Source organism: Arvicanthis niloticus, chromosome 23 (genome assembly GCF_011762505.2).
Source record: "Arvicanthis niloticus isolate mArvNil1 chromosome 23, mArvNil1.pat.X, whole genome shotgun sequence".
Lineage (NCBI taxonomy): Eukaryota > Metazoa > Chordata > Mammalia > Rodentia > Muridae > Arvicanthis > Arvicanthis niloticus.
The window spans coordinates 14817469-14837305 of NC_133430.1; the positions used below are offsets into that span (position 1 = coordinate 14817469).

A 19837-nucleotide genomic window follows, 5' to 3' on the forward strand; every position below is an offset into this window, starting at 1 on the left:
GCGTCTCCAGCTCTCTCCCTGAGAGAAAGGCCCTGAAGGGATATTCAAGATGAGGAGAGGAGCCGAAAGTTACCATCTGTCTCCAAATGCTGCTCCAGGGAGAAGCTGTGTCAAGTGGATCGGGGAGAGTGTATGAAAAATGCAGGCTCCCCCTTTCCACCAAGAGCAAGCTCCTGGAATACTTTATGTGTTTGATATGCTCCTTGCTGGTTATATTTGCTTGTAGAATTAAAGACTTCTACTTTTTACTGTTAAGATGGTATTAGTTTTATTGAGATCAAGACACCTGCTTTCAAAGCTTTCAAAGGGGCTTGAGGGGGTAGCCGAGTTGGTCAAGTGTAGTCTTCTAAGCATGAGGTTAGCTTTGCAACATGCATGTACATTGCTAGATGTGGTGTGTGTGCTTGCAATGAATGTCACTGGGGAGGCAGAGATCCCTGGGGTTTTCTGGGCAGCCAGCATAGTCCAATCAGTGAACCCTAAGGCCCAATGTGAGACCCTGCCTCATAAAACAAGGTAGATGACTTCTGAGGAATAACAGCCTCTGGGTATGACCTCTTCTGTCTTCCACGTGAACACAGTGCACGCACACACACACTTACAAACAATACAAAGTCACCTCTGTCCTATCAGGGAGCGACTGTCTCTTAAACAAAATAAATCTCAGCATCAGGTGTGTGTGTGTGTGTGTGTGTGTGTGTGTGTGTGTGTGTGTGTGTGTGTGTGTACGTGAGTACAGGTCCTTTGAGAGTCCAGAGAAGGCTGTCAGATCTCCTGGAGCTGGAGTTACAGGCAATTGTGAACCACCTGATGTGGGTGCTGGGAACCGAAACTCAGTTCCTTTGAAAAAGCAGTACGTGTTTTCTGCCTGTGAGACACAGTTCCAGTGCCCACTACCTAGTCTTTCAACACATACTAACCTCCTCTCCAGCATCTTCTGCACTCCGCACAGATTATGCTTAAAGTGCCCAGAAAATGATGCTTGGTATGATGGCAACGGCTCAGAGTGACTTGTGAGCAAGCCACTTGGTGTCATGCTTCTCTCTGTGAAGTAGGGGTGGCCACACTTCCTCGGGGTCTCGAAGTTAGCATTGCTGGGCCCTACAAAGCTCCCGTACACATGTCAGCATCTCCAACACTCCCCGACCCTCATCACCACTGATGGCACAACACCCTCAGACAGAATGGGGCTCAGAAGCATGAGTCACTTGCTTGTCTGTGGGACCAGCAGCCAGGACATGCACCTTGACAAAATATCCCCCTTTGTCCTATTTACCTTCCTGTCAATTCCAGGAATCGACCTGACCAATATCGACCAGGCTGTTATGGTCTTTCAACACTATTGCTCTGTGGGCAGGAGGCCGTACGGGACTGTGGAGCTGGGCCCACCTGGGTGACTTCTCTGTGAGTATGCCCTGTACCCAAAATGAAGGTGGGCTATCTATCTATCATCTATCTATCTATCTATCTATCTATCTATCTATCTATCTATCTATCTATCTATCTTATCATTGACTTTAGAGGCAGACACAGGGTGATGAGTCCTGCCTCTGAATCTCAAAGCTTCAGGTTTTCAGGCATCTTCTCTGGAAAATTCAGCCATAAGGAATCTTGACACATGAACTGCCGCTACTCCTGGCAGACCATCATAAAATCACCTGGACGCTAAGTGGCAACTTTACTAGGAGCTTGGCTATGGCGACAGGCCTGCGCACAGAAGCCCAGGTCTGGAACCGAGTCTCGCCAATTCTAAGCGGCAGTCTCCCTGGGTACACAGCCGGGTTAAGAGTCTCTGAAACTTGAGGTTCTCAGGAGCACTAGTTTAAACAAAAGACAGCAAACTGTCCCGGCATTTGAGGAAGACTGTGACTCTTGGAGTTTCATTAGCTTCCAGGTGTTTGAGTCACAGGTGGGAAGCTGGGGTAATATAATCATTGATTACCCAGGATGCTCCGCCCATCTATGCCCTCCCCCACGCGTTTGTAAATACCTCCGTCTACAGAGCAGTGATGAAATGTGCCCGATGTACCCGGCAGTTAAACAAACACTTAGAAACCAGAAGGTAATAACTCAGGAACAGAGTTCTACATTTTCTCCGAGAATCTGCACTGGGAGTTAAGTGCACTAGATTTCCAGTGCACCCAGCCTCGATAGAAATGGGACAAAATCTCCTGTGATGTATTTCCCGAGCGCTGGTGCTTTGCAAGTTAGACTTCATAAATCACGAGAGAGGGGTGGCATTGCCATTTGGATTTTGCAAAAGGAGGCCCTGAATTGCAGAGAGAGTATCACTCAGCGAGTAACTGCAGAGCACTAGTTCAAGCCCAGACCCCTTGGCTACAGTTCAGTCTTCCTTGGAAAGCACATCCTTCTGAGTCGCCTTGGGGTGTGGTGTAAGAGGGTCAGGAAGGTGCTGAGAGCAATGGCCACGAGTGTCTCCCTCACATTTTCTGCCCTTACTTTACCAGGGCGGACCAATTATTCAACATCATTATTAAACCAATTATTACACATCTTCCTCTGGTTTTTCCATCTAAGGAAAGTCCCAAGCACACAAAACTGTCCTTAAGCCTCTTACATGGAGCTGGTGCTCAAGGGAGGACATGACTTTGGGAGAAGCCAGCCTAACTTCAGCCAGCTCATAGCACTCACGTTCTAAAAGCAGGTGTCACTTATAATCTGGTTGGGCACCAGGGAGCAGTGTTCCATCTGCCTCTCCCCTTGTTTAGCTCCAGCAGGTGACACTGGGTCAAGAGCACCAGATGACACTGGGACAAAGGCACAGTGTCAAAACACTAGGAAAAATGCACAAGTGTTGATCATGGTGTGGATGCTTTCAGGACAAACTAGAAACAAAAATCATCCCGTAAAAGGTAGAAGGGATGGTTTGAAGGGATGCAGGAAAGTATCAGGGTCCAGAAGACTCTGGGATGAGGGGGGGTGGGGGGGCAGGGGCAAAAGAAAAGAAGGAATTGTAGCAAAGTGGGCTGAGCCTTGCTTTGTCCGCACTGCAAGCTCCACCCCCCACCTCTTCTTGCTCCTACCTCTCCATGAACCCTGTCAAGGTGACCAAAGGTTATTCTGATGCATCTCATAACTTAAATTAGAACATAAGACACTTGGCATTTGCATGAAGGAAGCTGCCTCTGCGCGCAGGAGCAGGGGTTTAATCAGATGGTCTTTGCCTTGAACTTTTGGAAACTGGAAGTCCAAGATTACAATCAAGGTGATGTCTGGGTCCTTCTGAGACTGTGCAGACGAACCTGATCCAGGCCCCTCCCTGACACCTGGTTGCTATAACCTTCAGAATTTTGTGGTTTTCAGTAGGTTCTCATTTCCACCTGCATCTTCCCTAGGATCCTCCCAGATACTTCTCAGAAACCAAAGTCCCTTCTTTCAGGGACACTAGTCAGACGGGTTAAGGCCCACTTTAATGGGCGATTTTATTTACTTATATCTGTAATGTCTTCATTTATAAGCAAGGCAGCATTACGAGATTTGATGTGCTGGGAGCTAGGCATATGAATTTGTAGTAGGTAAAACTCAGTAACAGATGTCTTCAAAGCCCCTGCATCCTTATATGTGGATGTTTCTGTCACTGCACACAGTGTAGGTGGCACCCCTGAATCCTTACACACATGTGTTTCTGTCTCTGCACACAGTAGGTGGTTTTCAGCAGTGGAGCTGTGGAGACAGACAAAGCCCACCCCTCTTTCAGCTCTCCTTCCAGGAACCATCAGTTCTGTTTCTTCCTCCTCTTTCCGAGGTTGCCCTCATCTCTGTGGGCTTGATTGTTGATCTAAGCTAATGTAAGTCTCAGGGTGCTGGACCTTTCCCCCTTGGGGCCAGAATGAGGCATTGTGCACCACCTTCTTTCTTGCAGCAGACCACACTATTCCATAGCCACACTCAAGGGGTTCAACATCATTCAGGATTGTATAAAACATTTGCTCCCTGGCACGCCTCTTAGCTTACAGTCCCATAAGCTCTGCCTACACAAACACTGGATGTTGCCCCAACCATGCCCTAAACCAGTGGTTCTCATTCTATGGGCTACAACCACAGGTTGGGGGGGTCACATATCAGATATCCTGAATACCAAACATGTACAGTACAATTTATAACAGTAGCAAAATTACAGTTATGATGTAGCAATGAAATAATTGTGTGGTTGGGGGTGTTACCACAACATGAACTGTATTAAGGTCACAGCATCAGAAAGGTTGAGAACCACTGCCCTGAACTCTGAGAATCTTGGGATTGTGTTGATTTCTTTTTTTTTTTCTTTTTTAAAAAAATTTTATTGAATATTTTATTTATTTACAATACAGATGTCATCCCCTTTCCCTTTCCCCATTTCCCCTCCCTAGAACCCCCTATCCCATCCCCAGTCCTCCTTTATGCTTTTATACCATTTTAATTACATGCATGTATTAAGGTCAGTTCTAGGTTGAGGGTCTAGCAATACAATAGATGCAAATAGTCAAGGAACACTCAGTGTCTGGCACACCTTTAGACCCAATGGAGCCTTGGATATTACATGTGATTGCAAAAATCAATCCAGAGGTACAGAAGAATGCAGAAAAATAAAAATAAGATGGAAAGAAAGGGGGAGAGAAGAAAGAATGAATGAAAGATGGAGCAAGAGAAGAGAATGACATGGGAAAAGAGAGAGAGGAGAACAGGATAGAGTGGGGGGGAATAAAAGAAAAGAAAGGAAGGGGGATGAAGGGGAAGCAGGGAGGGGAAGGAAAGAGGAGGAAGGGAAGGAGGAGGTAGGAGAAAGAAGGGAGGAAGGCTGGACTGCAGGAGCTATTTTTTCCAGCTGGAACTCCAGTTGCACCCCCTACACACACACACACACACACATACACACACACACACACACACACACACACACTTTCCCTTGTTCTCTGCAGTGAGGGATTAGGTATGGATGGTGGCTGTAATGTAAGATCTGGGGGGTGACGTTGTCATCTACCCAGAAAACAAATGTGTTCCTCATCTTCTTTTCAGACGATGGTGCTGGTGTGGCTGTGGCTGCTGGTAGCCGAGGCCCTGCTACCTGTCCATTGTCAGCCATTTTCTGCCCATGGAGATAAGAGTCTGGGGGCACCTGGACCAGCCAGCCAGCAGCCCCTAGAGCCAGCACCCGCCCACCACAGGGTCACACCCACCATTACTAACTTTGCTTTGCGTCTCTACAAGCAACTAGCAGAGGAAGTCCCAGGGAACATCCTCTTCTCCCCGGTCAGCCTCTCCAGCACTGTGGCTCTGCTCTCCCTTGGGGCACATGTTGACACCCAGGCTCAAATTCTGGAGAGTCTGGGCTTCAACCTCACAGAGACCCCAGCAGCCGACATCCACCGGGGCTTCCAGAGCCTTTTGCACACACTTGACCTGCCTAGCCCCAAACTGGAACTGAAACTGGGACATTCCCTGTTCCTAGACAGACAGCTGAAGCCTCAGCAGCGCTTCCTGGACAGTGCCAAGGAGCTGTATGGAGCTCTGCCCTTTTCTGCCAACTTCACGGAAGCAGCTGCCACAGGGCAGCAGATCAATGACCTAGTGAGGAAGCAGACCTATGGGCAGGTGGCGGGCTGTCTCCCAGAGTTCGGCCATGGCACTCTTATGGTTCTCTTGAACTACATCTTCTTCAAAGGTGAGACATCTCAGAAAGAAATATGCCCATCTCTCTCAGTAAAGGGCCTGCCACATGTGGATAAGACAATTCCCCTACCCTTGTGTAGCTCATGTCCCCTGTGGAAGTAGCAAAAGAGAAAAGACAGTTCAGAGGGATGTAGGTCACAGAACTCTCAACAGAGACCCTGGCCAGAGTGTAAAGGTCAACCTCCCAGAAAGGGGGTGTCTAGTTCAGTGTGGATATGTATCCCTCCACTTCTAGCATTCTGGAGGTTGAGGCAGGAACATTACAAGTTGATATCAGTCTGGATTACATAGAGAGATCCAGACTTGAATGAGTGAATGAATGAATGAATGAATGAAGGCTGAGGAGGCGGCTTCTCTTGCTTCTGCTTCCTGAGTGCTGACATTACAGGTGTGGGCCACATACCAGCTTCAAGCTCTTTGCAGACACGGAGGCATCTGGTCAGAGAGGGTTGGTGTCACATTCCCCTGTAACCTGAGCTATGCCTTCAGAATCAGGCTGCCAGTCCCAGCTCACACTCTTTATGGCTGTGGAAATCGGGGGTGCTTCAATCAATTCGTGCCTACTACCTTACTAAGAATGCATGCTTCTTATTCATTCCTGATGACTTAAGAGACAGTGCTTTGGCGTAGTGGTTAGAACCACTGGTTGCTCTTCCAGAGGACCTGGATTCAATTTGTGACAACTGTGTGTAACTCCATTTCCAAGGGAACTGGTGCCCTCTTCTGGCCTCCATGGGTATTGCACCTACATGGTGCGTAGACTTAACAGGTAAGCAAACATTCATACGTATAAAATAAAAATAAAATTATCTTTAAAAAAATAGAAATCATGCCTTGTACAAGGAAGGCAGGACCACCCTGTGTATGCTTTGTAGATAAATTCTCTCAGTTCAGCAGAACCATAGGTCACTTACCCCCAGAGACTTGCTCTCCTGCCTCCTGGCTCGAGCCCTGCTACCAGAGGACGTCACCATTCTGCGTGATCTTGTGGATGTCTTCCAGAGTTGCTTTCTTGCCCATGTGCTCAAGGTTCTGTGGATTTTGTACCCTCAGCCAAGTGGAAGCATCCCTTTGATCGCTACCAGACTCGAAAGCAGGAGAGCTTCTTCCTGGACCGGAGGACACCGCTCCGCATTCCCATGATGCGGCAGAAGGAAATGCACAGGTTCCTGTATGACCAGGAGTCATCGTGCACTGTCCTTCAGATCGAATACAGCGGCACTGCCTTGCTGCTGTTGGTTCTCCCTGACCCTGGGAAGATGCAGCAAGTAGAAGCTGCCCTCCAGCCAGAAACACTGAGAAGGTGGGGCCAGCGGTTCCTGCCCAGGTAGGTACCCCAAGGTGCTGCCTGTCTTTGTTCAAGAGCTGGGGCAGGTCTCTTCAGCTCTAGCCCCAACATCCCATCTGCTGGGTTTGTACACTATCTCACCTTTGACTTCACAGACGTCTTCCTCATGTCTTTGGACCACAGATTTCTTCAACTGTTAAAGCAAGGATATGTTACCTACAACATGGGGCTGTGGGGGCCGAACAGAGCCAGAACTTAAAGTCCTTAGACGGGTACTAAAATATAAGTGCTTTCTAAAGTGTCTTTGTATCCCTTCTTGGGGTCCTTCCCTCTTACTTCCTTCTTTTTCATATTAATTTAACACTTTGAGGTAGCTAAGTCTGTCAAAAGAAAATAAGACAAAAACAATTATTATAGATGTCCAAGTTTCCTGGAATCTGGAGGCAGGAGCAGACGAAGAGGCCATGGATGGGTGCTGCTTCCTGGGCTTGCTTCCTGTGGCTTGCTCAGTCTCTTTTCTTATAGAACCCAGGACCACCAGCCCAGGGATGGCATCACCAGCAGTAGGCTGGCCATGATAAGCATGATATGAACTGAATGTTCTACAAGTGCGCTGTTCCCCAGAGCGTTGGTTATTAACAGAGCCCTGACAATTAGCAAATAAATAAGGGGAAAACATAGTAATCTCAGTAAAAAGGGTAGATTTACTCTGAGTTAAAAGAAATCTCTGCATTCATAGCAGGGAGCATGACAGTCTGATCGTGAGGATGGGGGAGTCAGGCTTTGGGTTCAGATGCCACAGCTCTCTCTCTGGGTCACTGGTTCTCAACCTTCCTAACACTGCCGCCTTTTGATACAGTTTCTCATGCTGTGGTGATCCCCAACCATAACATTATTTTTGTTGCTACTTCATAACTGTAATTCTGCTACTGTTATGAATTGCAATGTACATATTTAAAGAGATAGAGGTTTGTCAAAGGGATTGCGACCCACAGGTTAATAATCTCGGTTCTAGTTGCTTGCAACAGCAATAAGGTGTGGACATCTCTCTGGGGCATCTCTCTGCCATTTTCCAGAAAAGCTCAGGCAGGTGGAACAGGGTGATGGTGGCTTGCACTGAGACAGTGTCAATGAATGGATTTAAAATACGGTTGGGAAGCTGAACCTGAAGCACCTGCAGATGAATCAGATGTGGAGATGGGATACACAAATGATATTTACTCAACCTGGCATTAGGTGCTTCTGATCAGTGGTGCCTTGCGAAACTCTGGCTAGTGTCTGGCACCTAGAAAGCTCTACACAAACACAGGAAAGATAACGAAGACAGTCTTGTCTGCCAGGAAACCTCTCAGATCCAGCCATGAGTCACTGTCAGGTCTATGTGGAGGGAGATTTGGGTGGGCGTAGGTAGTAGAATATTCGACCATAGCAAATCACGTCACAGGAAGAGTGATCATCCCCCAGGCTGGGATACCCTGCTATCACTCACAGCTCAGGCTGCCGGCCGCCAGGGCACCGGCAACACCCAATGGAGCAACTTCTTTTTCTCTGATTCTCTGTCTAGCCTGTTGGATTTGCACCTGCCAAGGTTTTCAATTTCTGCAACCTACAACCTGGAGAAGATCCTGCCCCTCATTGGTCTCAGCAACTTGTTTGACATGGAAGCTGACCTAGCAGGAATTATGGGGCAACTCAACAAAACTGTCTCCAGGGTAAGGCAGGGGATGTGAACTTGGGGGAGGAGGGGTGTTTTTCTTCCAACGTGAAGTGCACTGCAAAACCAAGGTCTCCAGTCCTTTTCCTAGACTGACTTTTCAACATGCAGTCTTTACAGAGCTTATTCATGGACATCCATCCATCTCCCCTTCCCTAGATCCACATCACTCAGGGCAGGAATGTAGGATTCTGTAGAACACTTGAGGTCATTCACAGAGCCAGAATTATATCAGGTGAGGGCTAGCGGTCTTTTATTCCAAATAATTCCCCCTTCAGGCATCAGGAGCTCTGTCTGTCTTTGTATAGCTATAGAAAATAATAAAGCATGAACAGGCAGGGTAGCTGTCAGTGTTGCTACGGTAACAAACCTCCTCTTCATCCCAGTACATTAGCATGACAGAGAGGCTTATTGTGAGAGTCCCTTCCCAGAAGAGATGGAAATCATGTCTACCTATTCTCCATTAGGTCCTACAGCAAACCAAAGTAAAATTTCATCCGGGGATCCACTGAGTTCTTTAGGCAGGGGTGAAGGGTTACTGACAGGAGACTAGGTGACCCCCAAATCAGCTTACATGGAAAACCTTTATTCAGCATAGATAGAGCTTTTCTTCAGTCAACTCTCTCAGCTATATACTCTTCCAGAGCGCCTGACCCATGTGTAAATAGAGCAGAATTGTGTACAAATGGCTGAGAGGAGCTGCTGGAGTCTCTGATGAAAGGCTTGACGGCTCTCTTCCTCCCTCCATCTGTGAGGGAGTGTCAGCAATCAGCAAACCCAATCCTGACTGACACGTGTAGGCACAAACAAGAGGTCCGATAAAGATGGCTGCAGCTTTGCTCACTGGCTACAGATCTGTTCCTTGTGAATTCTCCCAGGATGGAAGTTAAAGGAAAAGTCCCTCTCTCAGGAGAGAAGAAGAAGACAGGAGAAATGTACAGTGGCTCTTAGCTGTTCCATCCCCCGCAGGTCTACATAATGGCTGCTCTCAGCCACTGCCTAAAAGCAGGTCTCCTGTTCAGGCAATGGGAAGAAGCTGTGTTCGCTCTTGATGGGGGGCAGCACAACTCACGTGGAATGGGCAAGCATTTGTAGCCCTCTAACAGGAATGATAGTCTTTCCCCGGAGGGAAAGTGGTCCAGGCCCTCCCTAGAGCTTAGCTTGACTCTTCTGTTTAGGTTGGAGATGTCCATTGCCATTGGAGTCTTTGTTAGGACCTTATAAAGAAGAGGCTCTGTCTTGTGTTTGGCTCTTAACGCTCCAGCAGAAAGCTAAGTGCACACCCAAGGTAGCAGGGATGTGGACTTGTGTCTGAGCATGAGTGTATAAGATATACCTGTGTGTGCATGGGAGTGTGTATATGGATGAGTGTGAGCCTGTGAGCCTGTGTGGTGCGGGATGATGGATAAGAAGAAAATGACAGATTTCAAAGAACTTTCCCGTGATCTTGCCTGCCTGCCCCTCTTTCATAGACCTTTGTGGATGTAAAAGAACACATCAAGACCATTCTCCTTTTAAAGTCGCAGAGTCCTTTCTTACTAAGCAGCTGTGAAACGAGACCTTTAATATTCTATCCTTAGGGCAACATGGGGCTCAATTCTACCCCATGCATTAGGGGCTGCTTTTGGCCACAAGCCATTTTTAAGATGAGAAGGCAGGGGGGGGGGGGGGTTAGAAAGAGTAGGTGAAGCTCAAAGAAGCCTGTGCCCTGTGTTCCTATGTGCCAAGAAATGCTCCTGGAGGTAGCTTCTGGGTTTGAATCTGCATGGCACTTAGCTCCTCAGTGGGGCTGAGGCCACCTCGTGTCAGAGGACTCAGCTTAGGGAGCTGATATATATATATCAGTATATATATATATATATATATATATATATATATATATATATATGTATGTTGGGGTTGTTTCATAGGCAGGCTGGACCCGAGGGGCCTGAACAGGCTCTGGGACATCGTCCAAGTGTTGGGGAAGATGGCCTCTGCCCTCAGAACCACGAATGAGTGCTGACTCTGTTGTCTTCTCTCCTAGGTGTCACACAAGGCCGTAGTGGACATGAATGAGAAGGGAACTGAGGCTGCCGCTGCCTCTGGCCTCCTCTCCCAGCCCCCAGCCCTGAACACGACATTAGCCCCACACGCCCACTTCAACAGGCCCTTCCTCCTTCTTCTCTGGGAGGTGACCACCCAGAGTCTGCTCTTCTTGGGGAAAGTGGTCAACCCAGCTGCTGGGTAATCGTGGTGGGAGACCACAGGAATGCTAGCCCAACCTGCATGGCAGGACCCCTGTGCTGCAGTTCTAATAAATCTGAATTTAGCTGTGCAAAGTCCCGGGAGCCACACTCGCAGGAGGGCGGGGCGATGTCCAGGGCAGCCTCTAGTCATCTGCTTCACAAGCTTCTCAACCCTGCCTGTTCCATTGCAGACATCTATGGAGTGGCCTTAGGGAAAGGGACATGGGAAACGGCACCAAGGACACACAGGAATGAGCAAGCCAAGGGATGGCCTCCTGCAGTGTCACCTTGAGGGGGCAGGGGGGGGGCTGGATCTGGGACCGGCTGGGGCTTCAAACCATGTGCCATGAAGCAAAAGGGTCTGAGGAGGGACAGATTTCATCATCTATCTAACCAAATAAGATGCCGAATTTGAGAGTCAGAAAAAGAGCCTCAGAAGCAAGGGGTGCTCCAAGGCTGAATAAGGCCAGGAGGATGGGGATGGGATGGATGGGGGGGTGTATTTATGCATACATATATACATACATACATACATACATACATACATACATACATACATACATATGCATATGTGTAGCTTCAAATCTAGGCCTTATGAGTAAGGGAAACATGTGGCGTTTGTCTTTTAGTCTAGATAGTTCTCTCAGTACAACAGTTAATTCCAGTTCCATGTTTTGTTTTTTTTTTTCTGCAAATGCCATGATTTTGTGTTTCTCTACAGCTGCATAGAACTCCATTGAGATATGCTCCATCTTTCGTCCGTCCATCTGTTGATGGGCAGGTGCAGAGCTGCTGGCTCTGCCTCCCAGATGTTGCTTATAGAATAATGATAAACTCAGAGGCACTTACACCTTAGTCTGTGGGTCTGCACCCTCAGACTAACATCCTAAAGTCAAGTTCTCAATCCAGCTCTGGACAGCCAGAGTGGATATCAACAAAAGGCTTGGGTTACTGGGTGTTATGTGATATCTGAGCCACTTGGGCTGGAAGGTGTCTTGACTTCAAATTATCTGCAGTTAGATTAGTGGGCAATATTGTTGGTTCACTTTATATTTAAGGGGAAATGTGTTTCTCATAGTAATTGAAATTTGGTCAGATAAAAAGAATTCCCAAATACCTCTCAGTGCACAGCTTTCATGTCGAGAGAGGCATTGAGAGATCTCAATCTCACACCTACTTGCCCATCAGCAAAGTCTGATACTGCCCCCTGCTGGTTATAGGGGGTCATTGACACAAGCCAGAATGACTATTTAGCTGGTACTCCAACCCCCCAGGTTAGTTGAACAGAGGAATCCTTGTAAGAGGGTAGAGTTGCCAAATATGATACAGATTGCCTTGGTAAATCTGAAATTTAGGCAAGCCAAATAAATATGTTATGTAATTAGTCCCTGTCACATACTGGGCCATATTTATACCCAAAACATTTATTCTTCTTGGGCGCTATTCAAATTAGTAAGATGCCTTGAGTTTGTATGGAGGCATAGAGAATCCTGTGTGGTCAAAACTCTTCAGTGCATCAGGATGAAATTTACACAGGGATGAAGGGCAGGCTGGCCCCCTCATTGGGGCAGAAAAGGAAGTCAATAGCAAAGCAAGTAAACAGCTCCAGTGAGGAAGTTGGGGCATTTCCTAGACACCACTGTCCTCCCTGAGAAATAAATACCCAGAATGCCAAGAAACACTTGCAGCCTCGGCAGAGAACATCTTGGGTTTTCTTGTCAGTAAATTATATTTTCCTTCCCGGCTTCCAAAGTTGGTTGAGACTGTTTTCAACATGAAAGGGCAGGCAGTGCAGGTCACTGCAGGGCAGGGAGGCTCCGAAGCCACCATGCAGGCTGGAGAGTCTCCGAGCTCTGTGGGCAGTTGAAGGTGGTTTGATTGAGTTCGATCCTGCCAATCTTTCAGGAATAATGATGTTTGGGCATTTCAGGACTTGTCCTGATGTTTGTACAGAACGATTATCAATGTGGTAAATCAGAAGATCAGGGCAAACGCCCAAGGTGTGAGGTGGATCTTCGCATGCTTCATCCCAGGCTTGCCCATGTCCACTGCTCCCGCCTTGACAAAATGACTTCCACAGCAGCGGGAGTCATTTCTTCCATGGTGACATAGTTAGCGCACCCACGTGTGTCTGGACCTCTGCGTGTCCGTCAGAGTCTTCCCAGGGACAAACTTCCCCGGATCCTGATGAGGATAAAATCTGGACTCTGCCCTAAAAACGGGAGTCTACAGTGAAGGAGGAGAGGAGGAGGGGGCTCTCATGACAGAGGAGGGTCGTGGCCCTAGGAAAACAAGGCACAGAGAGACATGGGTATCACCCTGATGGTGACAGGGGAGAAGACAGAAAAGAAAAGTGTGAGCTCATGGAAGACCTCCCTTACAGCAACAGTCATATGTGCCACTCCATGTGTAATTCCATTTTATTTCTTGGCATTTTGATGATTTTTTTTCTAGATGCTTTCTTTCACTGACGTAAGTCACATGCATGGCGAATTTCATATAGAAGTATTTTTAGGTGCATCAATTATGTTGATCATCTTCGTTCCCACCCTTTCTCTGTGGCCTTCCTCCACCTACTCCCTCACTAGTCTCCTCTCTCTAACCTCCTTCTGCTTTTGTTACATGTTTGATTTAAACTGAAGGAGCAAAGCCCGGAAGACATTGTGTTAATGATTCCTGAGGAGGAGGTGATCTTAAAGAGAGACTGCACAGTCAAACCTGGACAGATCCCAGGCTGATGGATACAGGGAAGTTGAGAAGAGCAAAAGGAAAGAATGATAGATAGATAGATAGATAGATAGATAGATAGATAGATAGATAGATAGATGTATATATAAAACCTGAAAAATCTAGGGCCCATAAATAAGATATATTTGTCTTTCTGAGTCTGTTTTTTTTCCACTTAAAATATTAATCTCCAGCTGCACCACTTTTCCAGCAAATGACACAATCTCACTGTTCTTTAAAGCTGAATAAAACTCCATCCTCTGTTCAGCACAATGTCCAGTTATCTGTTGACGGGCACCTGGGCTGACCCTATTGCGTGGCTACTGTAAATAGTAAACACAGAGGCACATGCGTCTTGTGGTATGGTGACATTGAGGTTTCAAAGCCACCGTTCAGGATTCTTTTCGCTGGTTTGCTGTATTGTATCCATTATCAGCTTGTGAGTTTCGGAGCGCCTGTGTAGACTTTTGTCTTATTAAAAAGAATGTCTCTGCTGGGCTTACAGGATGCAGTCCGCACCCGCTGAACTCTGTGTGTGTGAGAACACTGTGTGCTTCCTCAGCACTTACTGCAGCGGTGTGTGCTGCTGTGTGTGCTGCGATTGGTGGCTTTTCATATCTGAGCCTTCCGGCTCCTTCTGGGTAGGAAAGACATCCGTATAACTAATTTCTGCCACCCCAGCAGCTAAGATATAGTGGGCACCCGGAGTGACTACAAGGGAAAGAAATGCCTCAAGGTGTGATGAGTTACAAAGTCATTGCAGCTGTGGGTGACAGAAGTCAGGCATGTTTTCACCTTGCACGGAGAAGTTCCTAGCAGGCTGTGCATCTGAGCTTGTCCTGGTTTTGCTACGTAACTACAACTGTTGCAGTAGCAATCAGGGACTAGGCCTGGACGAGCCCAAACCAATGGAAGGAGAAGGAAGCAAAGAGGCAGGAAAGCTGAAGGAGGAAGACCCAGAAGACATTGCGTTAATGATTCCTGGGGGGGGGGGGTGATCTTTTATTTTTATTATTATTACTAATTATTTTTTTTTACACTCTAGATTTTACTCCCACCCACCCCACCCTCATCTACCCTTCAACTGTTCCACATCCCGTACCTCCTCCCCAACCCTTGTCTCCACAAGGATGTCCCCACCCTCCACCCCTCACCCTACCTGACCTTTGAACTCCCTGGGGCCTCCAGTCTCTTGAGGGTTAGGTGCATCATCTCTGATTGAACCCAGACCCTGCAGTCCTCTGCTATATATGCTTTGAGGGTCTCATATCAGCTAGTGTATGCTGCCTGGTTGGCGGTCCAGTGTTTGAGAGATCTCCGTGGTCCAGGTTAATTGAGACTGCTGGTCCTCCTACAGGGTCGCCCTCCTCAGCTTCTTTCTGCCTTTCTCTAATTCAACCACAGGGGTCAGCAGCTTCTGTCCATTGCTTGGGTGCAAATATCAGCATCCGACTCTGTCAGCTGCTTGTTGGGTCTTTCAGAGGACAGTCATGATCGGTCCCTTTTTGTGAGCGCTCCATAGCCTCAGTAATAGTGTCAGGCCATGGGACGTCCCCTTGAGCTTGATCCCACTTTGGGCCTGTCACTGGACCTTCTTTTCCTCAGGCTCCTCTCCACTTCCATCCCTGCAGTTTTTTCAGATAGGAACAACTGTGGGTCAGAGTTTTGACTTTGGGATGGCCACCCAGAGGCGGTGATTTTAAAGAGAGACTGCGCAGTCCAAATCCGGACAGACCCCAGGCAGATGGATACAGGGAAGTTGGGAAGATCCAAGAGGAAGAATGAAATTGCCTGTGGCTGACTAGTTCACAAGTTTCAACAAGTAGCAGATTTGTAGCTGCTGGGACCAAGCATGTGGGGTGAAAACACTCTCTGAAGAGCACTGAAGCTTGTAGCTCCTCTGGAAGAGCACCGAGGCTCCACCAAGCTGCCCCCAGCACTGGAGAGGAAGGCCTGCCGAGAGCCTCTGGCTGCACGGGACTGATGCTGGAGTGTGCGCTCTAGCAACGGGATCTAACAGGGTCCTGCCAGGATGCTGATGGGGACCGGGGATTCACAGTCTAGGGTCTCATGAAGAAAACTCAAATCTGACAGATCAGGATGATGTTTCCTTGGTTCCTGCTGTCAGGTGAATATTTATACCCAGCCAGCAAAGCAAAATGTCCCTAGCATGGTGGCATTAGGAGGTGGGGCTTTGGGAAGTAAGTTGATCAGGAGACTGGAGTTCAGTGTCCATAGACTAAGAGACACAAGAATCTGCTCACTGTATCTACTCTCACTGTGTTGAGGATGCCAGGGTGGGGCACGTCTAGTACCAGATCTACAGGCACCTTTGTCACCAGTTATCTGGCTGGGGTCATTTGGCCCTGCCCCTGAGAGATAGACATTATGGGTAAGCAGCTTTTATTTCCTGCCAGCTTTTCAGGCAACAGTCGCCAGGCAGAGACAGCAGATAATGGCGCCCTCTAGTGTTACAGTCTGCACTAGCCTTGGGGATCAGCGCCCTCAGCTCCAGGCAGAAGGCATGTTTCAGTACTCAACCAACCTTGGGTATGAGATGTTTGCCTGTGAAATCTCAGCAGCTGTATGGATTTCTTCCGGTGACTGTGACCTGCTGAGTGTCTTCATAGCTCTTCATGGCCTTTGTCCTCCGATTCAGTGTCGGTTGGCTCACTCCTGTCATCTGTCTCTAGTTCAGCAATAAAGGAGTGTCACCCGGAATGCTCATAAGTTAGCCCAAGCAGCCTGTGTGTATAGCAGGATGAGCTGTTTGGAGCAGTCAACGCCTTGGCTCTTACAAGAAGTCACAATTGCTGAGAAGTTGTGTCCCAATCCAATCAAAACCCTAAACCCTGAATGCCAGCCATAGTCATCAGAAAATTGATGTTTGGACGGATGGTGATCTTACCTCCTATTACCAGTCACAGAAATCCCAGTGAGGATGGCACAAGCTCTCTGGCTAAGGCAAAAAAAAAATGGTTACAAGAAGAGAGAGAGAGAGAGAGAGAGAGAGAGAGAGAGAGAGAGAGAGAGAACTGTATTTTCAACCAGCCCTAGCTGGCTGGAGCTACATTTTCACAAGTCAAGGAAGTCCGCTTTCTTCTGTATTGGTGGAGCCTTCTCAAGGACTGTCTGGAATGTTCAAGAATGTCAGTACATTTGTCTGGCTAGCTATCAGACTGCCAGTCTTTTGCTCAAGGCAAAGAGGGTGACAAGGAACAGCTCAACAGCTGCCAATTAGGAAACCAGGTTTCCTCATCCCAAAGATGTCTGCTTGTGTCCAGGAGAACGGACATCAAAAGCTTTGCTGACACTGTGCCACCAGAGAACTTGTCATTAGCACTAAGAGTGGTTTTCACAGATTTTAACAGTGCCCAGTGCCCTGGGGAGAAGTGAGCCACTCACCCACTCACTGCCCAACCCCAGAACTCTGAGCAATAAACTGTGGTGTGTCAGCTCAGCCATGAAACCAATCATCCACTAAGGCAGCCTGTCTCTGTCCTATCAGGATTTGAAAACCAATGCCTGTGATTGGCTGTTTCCTAAAACACAGAGACCACTCATAATTCTAAGGTCCAGATTTGGTGACTTGTGAGGTCCCATACCACACAGTGGTCACCTTCTGTGTGTCATCTCATCATTTGAGAGGCAAAGAAAAAGCCACCTTGGTCCTCTTTTGCACAGGTTATAATTCCATCCTGAGGATTTCAGACTTGTGGCTGGTCACTTCTCAATACCATCTCACTGGGATTGGGGTATTAGTGTGATACTGAGCCCACAGCATAGGGTGATTAAGACGTCCCTCCTCGCCGTTTCTCTGCACAAAGACAAGGCTTCTCTATAGACAGACAGACAGACAGACAATATACCTGTCAGAAGATCACTTAGCTTATGATCCACAGTGAATGCCTAAGCCTCATTCGACCTTGAGCTAAGCAGGGCATCAGTTTATTCTACAGTGACTCATTAAAAGCACAGCATTGTGTCAAACACTTGTTTATTATGAAGCAAAAGGCAAAAATTGCCAAATTTTCAAAGAAATCTGCACTGCTCTAGTTCCTGGGAAATGGAACCTGTTGCAGGGGGATTGAATGGAATCAGAACTACATTAGCCCTGAGCGCTCTGAATGGGTGGAAGAGGAGGTCAGAGACTGGTCGAAGATCTTCCTTGAATACCAGGGTCCAGCCTCAACACAGGATCTGGGTTCTCAACTGAAAGTAGGGATATCTGGAAGATGCATAAGAAAGCATGCAGACAACTTTTCGAGAACAAGCTGACAGGCAATTTTCAAGGCTTGAGCTCTCTCCCCTCTCTTTCTTTCTCTTCCTCCTCCTCCCCCCTCCCCCTCCCCTCCCCTCCCCCTTTTCCCCCTTTCGCTCCCCCTCCCCCTCCCCCTCCCCCTCCCCTCCCCCTCCTCCTCCTCCTTCTTCTTCTTTTCCTCTTGCCTTTTTCTTGCTCCAGTCTTTTATTATTACTCTAAAAGCAGGTAGAAAAAAAACATTGTATAATCATTACCAAATGAAATTCAAAAGAATGACCACATCTTACAAAGAATTAAGAACTACGATTTTTCCCCAAAGTTTCAAGCTTCCTCTATTCCCAAGCCTGTGGCCAAAATAATAACAGTTACAAATTTATTATTATTTAAGCTTTAACTTTTGACTTATACTTCAGAGCTCAGAGCTCAGAGCTCCGAGGTCAGCTACTGACATTTTCCTGTGAAGCTCTAATGATAAATGACATTGGCAAAGCTGCCAGGCAGTGGCCAGGAAAAGTCAAGCTAACCCTTACCTCAGCAGTTCCACTAGCTTTCTGCTTCTGCACATTGCACACAATGACTCTCATAAGAGTCCCAGTGTTTTGACTTAGTTTTAGTAATATATAATTTCATGCATTCAATACTTCCTTATCCATCCATATCCAAAGGAGACCAGGAACCACTCTCAAGTGTTGTGCAAAACTCATTTCATAAGTTCAATAGCTTTTTCCTTCTGAATTAAAGTATCCCATGTTTGTGTTCCTCTATTCCATGATTGTGTCTCTTGTACTAATGGTTTTTCATAATTCCAGTAAATTCCTTCACTTTCTGGTATTGGACCCTGTATGACTCTAGCAGTACATGGTTCTGTTTCATTTTCTAATATTTCTAAACATGGTTTCTTTAGACTTTCTTTGAAAGCCAAACACTGCTCTCTTGCTCTCTCTTGCTCTTTCTTGCTCTTGCCTACTTTCTCCTGCTCTGTCCTCTTGCGGTCCCCTCTCTCATGTGCTCATGGCCAGCCTCTCCTCCTCCTCCTCCTCCTCCTCCTCCTCCTCCTCCTCCTCCTCCTCCTCCTCTTCTTCCTCCTCCTCTTCTTCCTCCTTCTCCTTCTCCTCCCCCCCTGCCTTTCTCTGTTTCTACTACCCTCTTAAATCCCCTCCCCATGCCCTAAATAAACTTTATCCTATACTAAAAAACATAATAAAAAGAAAGCCAAACAGTAACCTGGAACTACCATTGTGCAGTATTGCATTGTTTCCAAGATGGGAGCACATGCATGCACCTGGGCCATTAGGACTGTGCTGTGCTGTGCCCTGTGCCTCTGTTTTTTGGTTGTTTAAAGAATCATTGCACCAAGGAAAATCTAGTTTCACAGAATTCACCAGAGCAGAAGGAGAAGGAAATAGGAAAAACATAATAGACATAATAGAATAATTATGCACACCAAGGCCATCTGAAAAGCAGTCACGCACAAATGAAATCTATACAGCCATTGTTTGTCCAGGGCTAAGGTTAAGAGAAACAGTAGCAACTTTTTTACAAATGAGCTCTGCTGGTGGGCTCCTGAGATGACTCTATTCAGGCCTGCTGAGGGTAGTTCCTTATTTCTAAAGGCGGGTTCCCTGGATCGTCTCCTGCGTCTCGGGGTCCCAGGCAGCATCCATGTCATGGTTTGCTGTCCCACGTTATATTTCCACATCATCCACAGATGATAGTGCTCCTGAAACCGTCCACAGCAATTCTGCCTTCTAAGTGTGTGGTGGCCCCTTGCCCGTCCCCGCTTTGTGATGGCTCTCACAAGGCACTAGGCTATAGATGTCAGTGTGTCGGTAGACAAGATCTCTGGCCATTCCACATTCCTCTTGAGTAATTAGGTACTTCATGTTTGACGCGTTCATACATGTAAACCGTGTGCTTTGATCAGACTCAGCCTCTGTTTCCATCTCGT

General features: G+C 47.3%; 1 protein-coding gene across 3 annotated transcripts; it reads left to right on the top strand.

The window, feature by feature from the left end:
* The first annotated feature begins 1290 nt into the window (after positions 1–1290).
* On the top strand, positions 1291–10993 carry Serpina11 (serpin family A member 11). Of its 3 annotated transcripts, none has more exons than XM_076921298.1 (6): positions 1291–1404; positions 5017–5662; positions 6377–6439; positions 6724–6997; positions 8523–8670; positions 10699–10993. In XM_076921298.1, the coding sequence occupies exons 2-6, from the start codon at positions 5020–5022 to the stop codon at positions 10900–10902; spliced, it is 1332 nt and encodes a 443-aa protein (XP_076777413.1). In that variant the 5' UTR covers positions 1291–1404; positions 5017–5019; the 3' UTR covers positions 10903–10993. The 3 variants fall into 3 exon arrangements, with proteins under 3 accessions (XP_076777413.1, XP_076777412.1, XP_076777414.1); XM_076921297.1 differs by having other exon boundaries at positions 1356–1432; XM_076921299.1 differs by lacking the exon at positions 6377–6439 and having other exon boundaries at positions 1360–1432.
* Positions 10994–19837: the final 8844 nt, after the last annotated feature.